Genomic DNA, 13166 nt, shown 5'->3' with positions numbered 1-13166 from the left:
TTGTTAGGTGTGAAGTCGTGTCCGACCCATCGCAACTTCATGGACAATGATCCTCCAGACCTTCTTGTCCTCTACCATTCCCCAGAGTCCATTTAAGTTCACACCGACTGCTTCAGTGACTACATCCAGCCACCTCATTCTCTGTCATCCACTTCTTCTTTTCCCCTCAATCGCTCCCAGCATTAGGCTCTTCTCCAGGGAGTCCTTCTCATGAGGTGGCCAAAGTATTTGAGTTTCATCTTCAGGATCTGGCCTTCTAAGGAGCAGTCAGGGCTGATCTCCTCTAGGACTGACTGGTTTGTTCGCCTTGTAGTCCAAGGGACTTACAAGAGTCTTCTCCAGCACCAGAGTCCAAAAGCCTCAATTCTTTGATGCTCGGCCTTCCTTATGGTCCAACTTTCACAGCCATACATTGCAACTGGGAATACCATAGCCTTCACTAAACGCACTTTTGTTGGCAGGGTGATGTCTCTGCTTTTTAGGATGCTGTCTAGATTTGCCATAGCTTTCCTCCCCAGGAGCAAGCGTCTTTTAATTTCTTTGCTGCAGTCCCCATCTGCAGTGATCTTGAAGCCCAGGAAAATAAAATCTGTCACTACCTCCATTTCTTCCCCATCTGTTTTGCCAGGAATCATCTAGTTTAGACCTCAGATATTCATTAAAATAGAATCAGGTTTCAAAAAAAGAAATATGACAAGAAGAATAAAACAAAGTATAAGCAGAACAATGCCAAACAAATTTCAATTGGGATTGTAACCAGATAGAGCTAGACCATGATCCACCATGAAACGAGAACCACACTGCAGAATGATGCAGCTCACTGTGTACACCTTTCTAAACCAAATGACATCAATTGATTTAGAAGCCCTTTGACATTAATGGATTTAAAAGGTATACCTCTGTTTCGGATTACACTGTCAATTTCTTATTCCTATGTGTTTATTGAAATTAAATGTTATTACTCTAATAAATTCTTGTTCTACTAGAGAAATTTGAGGGCATATAAAGGTGCTTCCAGACCAGCAAGTTTGTCACATTTCATTCGGTATTTGTACCTCACAAATAATAATTTTTGATAATTTCAATAAAATGTGTTTCCTCGATCTTGAAATCACAACTTTTAGGTTTAGTTTAAACAAACTCTTAAACATACTGCAGACAAAACTTACTGCAGACAAAATCCACACCCACAATGAAAAATTCATGAGCTACAGGTCTCCTCATATCTTTACGAAGTGGAAACTCCTGTAATCAAACTGTGAAGAAGCTAGGTTCTAGGACTCCGGAATATGGAAACAGCCCTTGTGCATCACATCAAGCATTTCTATCTCAGTGCCATATCTTTATTGATGGCGGTAAATCAGATCCAGAAAGATTCCATGGCATATACAAGAGACAGAGTGATATGAGATCCTGGAGAGTCAGATCCTGGAGAGTCACTGCCAGTCTGGGTAACAATAGTGATTTTTATAGGCCAATGTTCTGATTCGGTACAAAGCAGCTTCATGTGTTCATGTTGTGGGATGATTCTACCAATTATATCAGTTGCATTAAATGCAAACCGTAGGAATTACGGAGGATAAAGGGGGCTCTGCAGCGGGAAGGGAGAACTGATGAAAATAGCTATTATTAATTATTCGATTCAATCCAATAATTCCTCATAAATAATCCTACAGTACCATCCTATAAACACTTACTACACTTGGAGAGGTGCCTTGGCTCAGCAGCAGAACATCCTGATTGTATGGAAAAGGTCCAAGATTCAGTCTTCAGCATCTCCAGTTAAAAGAACCAGGTAGCAGGTGATATTTTCCCACTACCATTGCATCTGCACAAATATAGACCTGCAGAACTCTACTGGGTCGTCGGGAACCTATCCTGACCAACAAGAGTAGGCAGACTGGTTTGTAGCCTGCTGTCATCATTTTGTTGAGCAAAATGGCTTTGTCTCCCTCCCCCCAAATTCTCTTGCATCTGTTCAACAACAGGATCAGAGAGTCCTAGAGTACCAATTTGTCCAGTTGTGTGAGGTGCCTTTCAGCTCATTCAGTCAAAAAATGTGAACAGGATTCTTGGAAGTTTGAGACCTACCACTCATTTGTATGACTCTTGCCCTTTCTGGCTGCTTAAATCTGTTAGTGACACTGACAGAACAGTCCAGGAGATATGAAAAGCCTGCCTGAGAGATGGGTGGTTGCTCCTGCCTTGAAGTGGGCAGTGGTGCATCCATTCTTAAGGAAACCGTCTCTGCCTGCAGGAAAGTTGAAAAACTACTATGTTTACTCAAGGAATGAACAACTGGTTACTAGTCAACTTCAGAGATTCCCAAATGAAGTAGATTTTTTAGATCCATTCCAATCTGGTTTCAGGTCTGGTTATGAGACTGAAAGGTGCCTTAGTCATCCTTGTGCATGATGTGTACTGGGAGATGGACAGGCAGACTAAAACCCTGTTAATACTTCTTGAACTCTCAGAAGCTATTGATACCATTGATCATGATATCCTTCAGGATTGTCTTTCAGCACTGAGAGTATTGTTATACAGTGGTTCTGGTCCTACTTTGAGGGTAGGTTTCAGAGTGTGGTGTAGGGGGACTGCTGCATTTCCTTATAGGGTTCCCCATAGTTCCATCTTCTCCCCTTTGATTTTCAACTCCAATATAAAGCCACTGGGAGAGCTCAGCTGGAGATTTTGGCTGAGCTTCCATCAATATGCCGTTGACAGCTCTATATTGCATAACTAGAGGCAGTTTTTGAATGAATAATGCCAAACAATTTGAAGCAGTCCTGAGAAAACAGATGTTCTAGTATTGGGAGGGGTGTGTGGGGGAGGGTTCACACAAGAGATGGGTCATCCCCATTCTGGACCAGGTTCAGTGCTTGAGGTTGCTCCTGGACCAAAGACCACCTGCTAGGAAAACAGGTAGCTACAGTGGCTGGGATGCCTTTCACCTGCTTTGACTGTTGAGCCAATTGTGGTCTTTCCTGGGAAGAAAAGAACTCGCCACTGTAGTACATGCCCTGGTAACATCTAGATTAGATTTTTGTAATATGCTTTACATGAGGCTGCTCTAAAGACAGCTATAGTTGGTATAGAATGCTGCTGCCTGAGTGTTAACTGGATGGGTCATAAAGATAAAGGTAAAGGTATCCCCGGTGCAAGCACCGAGTCATGTCTGACCCTTGGGGTGATGCCCTCTAGCGTTTTCTTGGCAGACTCAATACAGGGTGCTTTGCCATTCCTTTCCCCAGTCATTACCGTTTTACCCCCCAGCAAGCTGGGCATTCATTTTACCTCGGAAGGATATAAAGCTGAGACAACCGTGATGTAAAGCTGAGTCAACCATGAGCCATGCTGCTTTGATCAAACTCCCAGCCTCATGGTCAGAGTTTCAGACAGCATGTCAGCAGCCTTACAACCCTGTGCTACAAGAGGATGGATCATAGGAACCATATAACTCCAGTCTGTTCCATCTGCATTGGTTTCAATTTGCTTCTGGGCTCAATTCAAAGTGCTTATGTTGATCTTTAAAGCCCTGTATGGCCTGGGACCAATGTACTGTAAGGTATATCTTCTCCAATATGAACCTACCCTCTCACTACAGTGATCCTCAGAGGTCCTGTTTCAGTTGTCCCCACCTGCTTCAGTTGTCCCCACCTGCTTCAGTTGTCCCCACCAAAGCTAAACATATGGCCATCTAAGAAATGGCCTTTTGGAACTTTGGAACTTTCTCCCCAGGGAGATTCACCTGTGTCCCTCTATCAGTGTCTCTTATCAGTGGGTCATACACCTCTAAAAACATTGTTCCTCCTTTTAATGTTGTATGTGTATTTTAATTGAATTATATAATTTATAATATACTGTATAATAATTGTATAAATTAACTTTATGGTGTAGAGCCAGTTTGGTGTAGTGGTTAGGAGCGTGGACTTCCAATCTGGTGAGCCATGTTTGATTCCATGCTTCCCCACATGCAACCAGCTGGGTTACCTTGAGCTCACCACAGCACTGATAAAACTGTTCTGACTGAGCAGTGATATCAGGGCTCTCTCAGCCTCCCCCACCTCACAGGGTGTCTGTTGTGGGGAGAGGAATGGGAAGGCGACTGTAAGCTGCTTTGAGCCTCCTTTGGGTAGGGAAAAGCGGCATATAAGAACCAACTCTTCTTCTTCTTCTTCTTCTTCAACTTGTTTTAATGTTTCTTATTATTGCTGCCTTATGGACACAGATTAAAAGGCAACACAAAAATGTTTTAATTGAATAAATAAATATGAATGATCTCTGCCTGAGACCCTGGAAAACCACTGCTAATCAGAGTAGACAATACTTACCTTGACAGAGCTATAGTTTGACTCAGTGCAAGGCAGCTTCATATGTTCACAGTGAAATCAAATGACATAGACTGGAGTAACTCAGTTGTCCATTTAATTCCTTAGCTAATGGATCTTTTGAATATTTGACAGCGCGCAGTAGACAGGAAAAAGCTCACAGGACACATCTACCTAAGCGTGTCATGGACTCAGGAAGTCAAATATAGAGATCTCTCATTTAGTATACTTATGTTCAAGGATGTACATTCACTTCACAGTACTTCAGATTTGACTGACCACAACACATTAACAACAAGGCCAGAATTTCTAAAACATCTTATTCATGTCACCATTGTATTCCATATCTAATTGTGTATCACATTATTAATTTAAGAGAGAATGGTGCAAGGAGAAGTGCAGAACTAATGATATCAGGACATAGTTCTATAAAACAGGCAAAAAAGCAGGGAACCTAGACACAGCATTCCTGGCAGTCAACATCTAGGGCCATTCCACACAACCATTTAGCAATGTAGCTAAATCTGTGCGCTATTGAAAAGCGCTGCAATCAATAGTGGCAGATCTCGGTAACGCACACAGCCGTTTTTCTCGGGGAAAAAGGCTCTTCCACTAGTGCTGTTCTCGTAATGCACAGGTTTCCGGTCTCGCCGAAATCGCAACAAAGGAGGCAATATTTTTCCGTGCTTCCTCCCACCCCTGACTGTCAATCAAACAGAACAGCCAATGAACTGTTGTGTTCGTGCTTCCCTTTAAAAACTGTTTTTTAAAAATCTGAAAACACCTGTAGCAATGCATATTTGTTCATTCGATGTATCAGAAAGACCATTTTCGCTGGCATGGGAGCTGGCGCTTAATTGTTTACATGCTCTTACAGATAAAAAAAAAAATTCCCCCTGGTGCAATTTCTGGCCAAAATTAGGGCAGTGTCAAACAAAGAGCTGTATTGTGCTTGGAAACTTTACAGACAGTTGCTTGTGGAGGGATTTCAGAAAGGTGGCATATAAGAACCAACTCTTCTTCTTCTTCTAATAATAATATAATTGCTCCACAATCTCTCCGTAAATTGCATCAATTAATTAATATTTAAACCTTAAACCTTAAACATTTAACTATAACTCAATTCAACAGAGTCAACCTTGAGCCGGCTGCTGGGGTTGAACTCCCAGCCTCATGGGCAGAGCTTCAGTCTGCATGTCTGCTGCCTTACCACTCTGCGCCACAAGAGGCTCACTAATCTGAAATACTGCAAGGTTATTTTAATTTTTGTTATGTGATTTATGTTATTACTTTAAAGCATTGTGCAATAATTGGTTTTAAATGCATATTACTAAAATACAGTCCTATAAAATGAAAAGAGCTATACTGGTCAAAATTATAGGAGCAGAGTTGGAAGGGGCCATACAGGCCATCTAATCCAATCGCCTGCTCAATGCAGCCTAAAGCATCCAGGATAGTATATGTCCAGCTGCTACTTGAAGAATGCCAGTGAGGGGGAGTTCACCATGTCCCTAGGCATCTGATTCCACTGCTGAACTACTCTGACTGAATTCCCCCCCCCCGATATCTAGCTGGTATCATTCTACACATACATTAAACCCATTATTGTGAGTCCTATGCTACCAACAGGAACCTTTCCCTGTGCTCTTCTAAGTGACAGCCTTTCAAATACTTAAAGATAGCAGTTACATCCATGGTTAACCTATTCTTCTCCAGCCTGAGCATTCCTAAGCTCTCAGTTTTGTTCACACCCTTTTTTAAGTAAGGCCTCTGGAACTGCACACAGTAGTCCAGGTGGGATCTGACCAATGCGGTATACAATGATACTATGACATCTTGTGATTTTTATGTGTTACCTCTGTTGATATAGCCCAAGACAGTATTTGTCTTGTTTTACCACTGCACCACACTTGCAGTCAGTTTCCCACAGTAGCCAACCATATATCTCTTAGTAGTCAACAAACACGGCGCAAAGGCCAAAAGTTCCCCCGTTCTTCTATCAGTTACTTGTATTAAGAATATACATTGCCTGTGAATGTTGAGATTACAACAGATTTCAGACAGTGGCCCACTAGGACATAGAAGCTAAAGTGTTTCCTTTATGTTTCATACTAGCATTGCATTTTGCTCCCTGAATATGAACGTTCCCATTAGTTAGCATGGCAAGTAACCACTCATAGACCTCTCCACCGTAAATCTATCGCCCTTTAAAATCTTTTACATACTCAGCCATTGCTACAGTCACTGGCAGGGAATTCTATCATTCAATTATGCACTTACTAAAATATTTCCGTTTGTCATTCCTGAATCTATTACCCATCAGCTTGATTGGGTCACTCTCCCCCCCCCCACAAAGTATTATAATAGAGAGGGGGAAAGTTGTGTCTCTCCATGTAGTCAACACCATACCTAATTTTATAAACTCTTAATCATCTTGGATGCCTTCTTCTCTTTTTTTTCCAGCTCTGTAATGCCCTCACAGAGGTATGGTAACTAGAAATGCACACAGTAGTCCAAGTGAGCCCTCAATATACATTTATGCAGACATTAAAATATTGGCCATTTGATTTTCAATTCCTTTCTTGATAACCAAAGAAGGGATGCAGCATGGCACAAGCAACCTTAATGTGCTACAAGGATGCTTAGGACTGCATTTAGAACACCTAAACAGCAAGTCTGTCCATATCAAAATCACTCAATGTCTTCTGGCTACAACATTAGTTTGACTTCATGAGGAGTCATGAATAGTAATAGGAAATGGAAGTATCTTCTGTTTCAGATGACTGACTACAGGGATAAACTGGTAAGTCATGGCAAGAGTATGGAATATTCAACCAGCCTGTCAAACCTTGCTCGTTTGCAGCACACAGCAAGAATTGAGAGCAGTTAGCTGGAGACCATAGTTATAAGGGCTGAATGCAGGGTCACAGACTAGCAAGGAGTTTATTGCAGGGATTTTACAGCCATAATCAGGATATAGCATGTAGAGGCCTTATGGGAGTTTTGCCAAGTTCTGGTATACAACAAGGCCATACCTAGATCAAGCCCAATGGTGGAATTAAGTAAACCCTCTGAATTCCATGGCAAAATGCACCTTCACAGTCCAACTTATCTCCCAAATTGTTGGTTTTTCAGACAGAAACTGCATTAAATATTCTATGTCAGGATAACTGAACACTCAAAACTCCATGACAAATATGGAAAAGTGTATTATTAGGTTCCAAAATGAAGTTCCAAGAGCCAATATCAGACTATATGAATTTTAACTCAAAATCCATACAACAATTTGTTATAAATACTATTTTGGAACATTTCTACACCACCAGGGAATCTACTATATGGCTAAGTTGGACACAATATGCTGGTTAAATCAGATCTCTACATCCAGACTGAATGTTATTTTAATGCACAATTATTTTCTATTTACTTTATAAAACAATATCCTGATTTTGAAAACATAACATTTAAATCAACAGCTGCAAAAGTGTGTACTGTAGCATTTAACAGCTTTTGCTTCCTAAGTAACAATGTCATCAAAAAACAAACATCAGATCAGAATCCAGGGAACTTGAAGAATTATATAGTTTTAGCAAAACTCATATCAATGGCTATTGCTTTTCACATTAATGAAAGATATAATTGCTCCTAGATACCCAACAGATAAAGATGAATAAAGAAATGTTTTACCAATCATCAACAGCAATAAAAAAATTTTAAAGGTTACAATAATCAGTTATTTAGCTAAACCACTCTAGAAATGCATGGCCATTCCTTGAATAATGTATACTTGATCTATAATAATACAGATATTTCTAAAGTAATAGTGAAAACTATCTCTTACTTTGCAGTTGTTTAACATATCATTTCCATGAAGTAATTGACTCGGGAAATATTACACATTGTCACCTGAATGTTCTTTCTGAAAGCGCTACTTGGAATAATCCATACAAAGCATGCATAAGAAAACAAATACATCAGCCTTTAAAGACAGGACAGAGTAAAGGACCTTTCTGAAGCTCTAAATTAAAATGATTAAATTGCTGTACAGTCAGCGGGGACAAATTTAAAACTAAGCTTGGGTATGGAATTATTAACATGAGCAGGCCATCTCATTTTTACAAATAGCTGTAGTTTACTTAGCATAAGTATTTCTCATACATTTTCCAAATGCCTTCCACAGAGTGCTTGGGGAGGCACAGTGTCTATTGGGTTTATTTCACGATTAAGAAGCCATGTTTGTTATGATGTTGCATCCAATTGATGTGAAATTGTTTATCCTTACAAAGAGCACCAAATGGCCCTTACTGAAAAACAATTCATATGTGATATTATTTAAAGTGTGTTTGATGTATAGCTGGTTTATATTAAGAGAAAATTAGTAAAGCAACTCCATAGCTAGACCTACCTATTACAGAATAATGAAAACGTATCCATATTTGTTTGGTATAGTATGAAGGATATTTTACATTATTACTATTTATCTAATTTCAGTAAACTACAGACTCCAAAATAAAAGATGCCTTTAGATCTTGCTGAAATATATCATTTGGACCATCAGTTTTCATATCAATTATTTTAAAGTCAATATCCTTTTATGGAGGGAAGCACTGGAATGTGTGGCAAAATGGACCTGCCATACCTCATTCTGCAACTCTTTCTTTGCCTAGTTAGTGAATTCCAATAAGGAGCATAACTGTCCCCTACCCTACAACTTCCTTCTATACCACCAACATTCAGAGCTTTTCCTTAAACACCATCTCTGCGTATGTATGCATTAGATTGTGTGATCTGTCCAGACCTTTCCTACATGCCTTCCTTCCAGCAGTCCTTTCCAATCCCAGAATAGGTTACTCCCAGGGCTACTGGACCCTTGTGGAGTAATGGCCATATGAGTCAAGAAGCTGCATCAGGGCAGGGGTTGAAATCATACATTCTGCTTCAGTGAAGGCTCATTTTGTCTCCTTTCCTTTTCTCTTTCAGCCTCCTGGCCCACATGGCTATTAATCCACGATGATCCTGCCACAATGGGTAAAAATGTTATTTATCTGTATACCCTTGCTTTAAGGATTCCCAAAATAGCTCACAATCACACATTCCTTTCTTCTCGCTACAACAGTCACCCTCTGAGGTAGGTGAAACTGAGCGAATTCTGAGACTGGCCCAAGGTCATCCAGCAGGTTTCATGTGGAGGAGTGGGTAATCAAACTCAGTTCTTGAGGGTAGAGTCTGCCATTATTAAACACCATACCACAATGGATGTGCTGGGGCCAGAAAAAACTGCTGTGAGGCGGGATGCAGGAAAAACTGGTAATCCTTCTCTCTTCAGTTAGTAGAATCCAACTCACCATCTTCTTTACTTAAACTTAATGGACATTCCTAGTTTCAGTACAAATAGTTTCCAGTCCCCTTAGTACACAAGTAGTGGACATGGGAAGTACTCTTACAGGTTTCTTTAAAGGTAAACTATTATGCAGCAAAACATATACAATAATTAAATCTCTGAGTATTTTAAAACAACTGTCTTAGCAATAGGAATATGTGAATTGATTGAGGAATTTAAGGTTACCAGATTTTAACATTCGTAAAACGGGACACCATTGACTGGGGGGGGGGGGGTTCTTGATTAAAAAATTGGTCTATATAGAGCAACAAAAAGTTTCATAGAATGCGTAGAACGCAAAAATAGTATTGTTTATATATATATATATATATATATATATATATATATATATATATATATATATATATATATATATATATATATATATATATATAAATTTCAACATGAGTACAATTTGCCAGGTGCCCCCAGATGTCCCTCCAATAGTGGGACAATCTGGTCACCTTAATCTACATGCTTCTTGAACACAGACTTCTCAGCTGTTTAGATTAACAGAATCATATCCACATATTTTAATGAATACAATGATGACAACTGTAATTGTTTCTGTCCAATACTATCTTAACCGTGAACACCTTTCTCTGTCAAATGCTCAAGACTTCATATCTTTATACTCCTGAGACATAGTCATTGGACAAATGTTTTTTTCTGACATTTGTCCAAGTGCAAATCTAACTTTCAGTCCCTCTACTACTTAATCATCACCTGTTCCCCTTTCCCAAGATTTTAAAATGATTCTCCCTCCCTTGCAGGGCTACCAATTTCATTTTTTCTAAACCTGTCCTTTCCTAATGCACCTTTGTATATTATCAAGTAACAGAACTTAATATTCATTACATATTAAAAATCTAAAAGACATATTTGAAACATGAGAAGCATGCACCTATTTTTGCTGATGCATGTCAGAACAATCTTCCTATTAGTGCTTTAAGCCAAACTATCCATACTACTGTTTACAAAAAGCAAAGACCAGTTCCAAGTTGAAAGGGGGGACCCAGACCCAGAGGCTACCACAGAGCCCTTCATGCACCACCTTTAGCAACTGGGGGCTACTTTAAATTATTCTGCCAGCTAGAAATAAAGTAAATGAAAACATTTGCCAGTAGCTACTAGCGGCTGGTTTAAACAGAGAGCTGGTAGCCTACAATGTGTGCTGCCCCAGTGTGCCTGTCTCCAGGATGACTCAGCCATCTAGAAAGGTAATAAATAAAAACACTTTACCTGTCTAGTACAATGTGACTACCTGGCTCTCTCTCTGTTCTACCTCACCATCTATTCACTGTGAAATCTGAGTCTTTTATTACATACTCACAAACCGACATTTGCCAAGATATTAGAAATGTGGAGGGCCAGTTGCAAGGCAGAAATAGTGGTAGAGAGGAGATTTATCCAATAGTTCTCTCTGCCTTTTTCTCCATGTTGGACTTAATATTTTTGCAAAGCCAGATGCATCTTGAACATCTAAAAAACCAGACTGCACCTTTTTGAGATCACGAGTAAGCATTGCTGGGTTCTAATCTCACATCCACTGAATACAAAACATCAATTAATACTCTGATATACAAATCAAGTTAAATGATATACTTCCTAGAATACTAGTATGACTGTTGATATTTTGTTTTCAGCATCCCTTCTCCCAGTGCCTCCATAGTCAGAAGTAACTTTTTTCTAAGGCCATTTGCTAATGTAAAAAGTGAAAAACTGTGAAAGTCATCACTTGAAAAGCATATCATATTTAAGTTTAAAACCCTTATATGTGTAAGTAAGCAGATATTATTATATTTAGTAATAACAAAAATTAATCAATAAAATCCGGTCATCCTGTTCTTTGTATACTACCCATATTGCAGTCAAGAAATCTGCACATGCAGTTAGTCTTTCATGATCTTCCCATTTCCAGCCTGTCTCAATCTCCATCACACTAACACATTCCTGAATTGAAAATGTCTCACAAGGGAATACAGGTTGAGTATTGGATATTGCTGATAGGAAAGGTTGGGGGAAATCCCTGTTGCCTAGCAGCCTATATTTGACATATATGCTTAGACCACAGGGATTCCTATGATTGTGACCAATACTTTCAAATAATGTCAATGAACAGTTGCTGTATGGGCCCTTAATTTATTTTCTATAACTTTGATAATTTTGTGAATGAATCATTCACAAAGGTGAACTTTCAGTTCAGGCATAGTAGAACTATAATTTAGGTTTGTAGAGGTTTATCTATCAAATAACTAATGGTTGACTTTAACAAGCTTCAGCAACAATAGGCTGATCCAAAATTTATCTTTTCATTTATGGAAAATTAATGGGTCTCATAGAAGAAGAATGGATACCTTTAGATTGTCTCATAGTTCGAATCAAACTTAAACTACATACAGGATTAACAGAAGCATTTGTATATTAGTTTCTAGTATTTTATAACAGCCTGTTTGAGAGAACTTATATTTAAACTATTTTTCTTAATTCCTTAACATGTAGGCTAATGAACACAAAATATAAGAGTGAACATTAATTCTCAGTCCCTATACATAATATTGAATAATCAGAATTCCCATTTTCATACAAAGAAATGTTACACTTCTCCTACCAGGAGAGCATTTTATATTTAACAAACAGCAAAACTCTATGGCTACTAATACAGAATTAAGTTGACAAAAATCCATTAATATGAATGAGCTTCAGGGCTATTAACTCTGTTTTAAGTTGTTACCTAAGCCATTATAAATACATATTTATGTTCATTTTCTCAGGACAATAATTTTGCTGAGATGTTTGTTTTAAAATAAAATATAAAAAGAATAAGAGGTTTATTTCACCTTCACATGGTGTCTTTCTCATGCAGACCTCAGATTTCCACATTTGTATCCCTTTAAAGGATTTGATATGCAGGGAAAAAAGAAAGGATGGTAAACATTTCAATTCAGAGATCAACACTGGCTGCCACATTCCACACGTTATGACCAACCAACCCCATACCTTTTACTGATGTATTGGGTGGTGGTCCTTCCATTCTCAAGTTCCATGGTGGATCCCCCTGATTAGCAAAGTCCCGCATCTTCAAATAGCTAATTGTTAGCCGAATGATGGATGCCTTGTCAAGCTGGCTGGTAATGGCTGCAGGGAGTGGCAACAATTTGGCCAGCTCGTAGAATTCAAAATTTTCCTTTCCTCGGCGAGAACGAGCAGCATCTCGGGACTTTTCCTTTCTCAAGGCTTGTAAACTGAAAAAAGAACAACACAGCAGAACATTCATCAGTTTCTCCAATTTGACTTTGTTATCTTTTTTATTCCTGGTTTCAATAGACCTATAAACACATATTCCTTCCAAAGATCAACCAATAAAATAATTACTATAAGTTCTTTAAAACTCTGCTGTAATTGCTTTGTCCAAATGTCAAACAATAAACTGAAGAATAAAAGGTAAAGGTATCCCC

The 13166-nt window shown here is 38.9% G+C and overlaps 1 protein-coding gene across 13 annotated transcripts in view; it reads right to left on the bottom strand.

Annotated features, from left to right (window-relative positions):
* NPAS3 (neuronal PAS domain protein 3) overlaps positions 1-13166 on the bottom strand; it is an 885376-nt gene that overhangs the window by 605685 nt on the left and 266525 nt on the right. For 11 of the 13 annotated variants that reach the window (XM_077323058.1, XM_077323057.1, XM_077323059.1 and 8 more), the window contains 2 exons: positions 12709-12953; positions 12549-12599 (listed from right to left, as the gene is read on the bottom strand). In XM_077323058.1, the coding sequence (XP_077179173.1) occupies positions 12549-12599; positions 12709-12953 (296 nt within the window). The remainder of the gene's footprint in view (positions 1-12548; positions 12600-12708; positions 12954-13166) is intronic. The other 2 variants (XM_077323064.1, XM_077323069.1) reach the window with 1 other exon arrangement.

This window comes from Paroedura picta, chromosome 2 (assembly GCF_049243985.1).
Source record: "Paroedura picta isolate Pp20150507F chromosome 2, Ppicta_v3.0, whole genome shotgun sequence".
NCBI classification, from domain to species: Eukaryota; Metazoa; Chordata; class Lepidosauria; order Squamata; family Gekkonidae; genus Paroedura; species Paroedura picta.
This window is presented reverse-complemented; position numbering and strand designations above follow the sequence as displayed.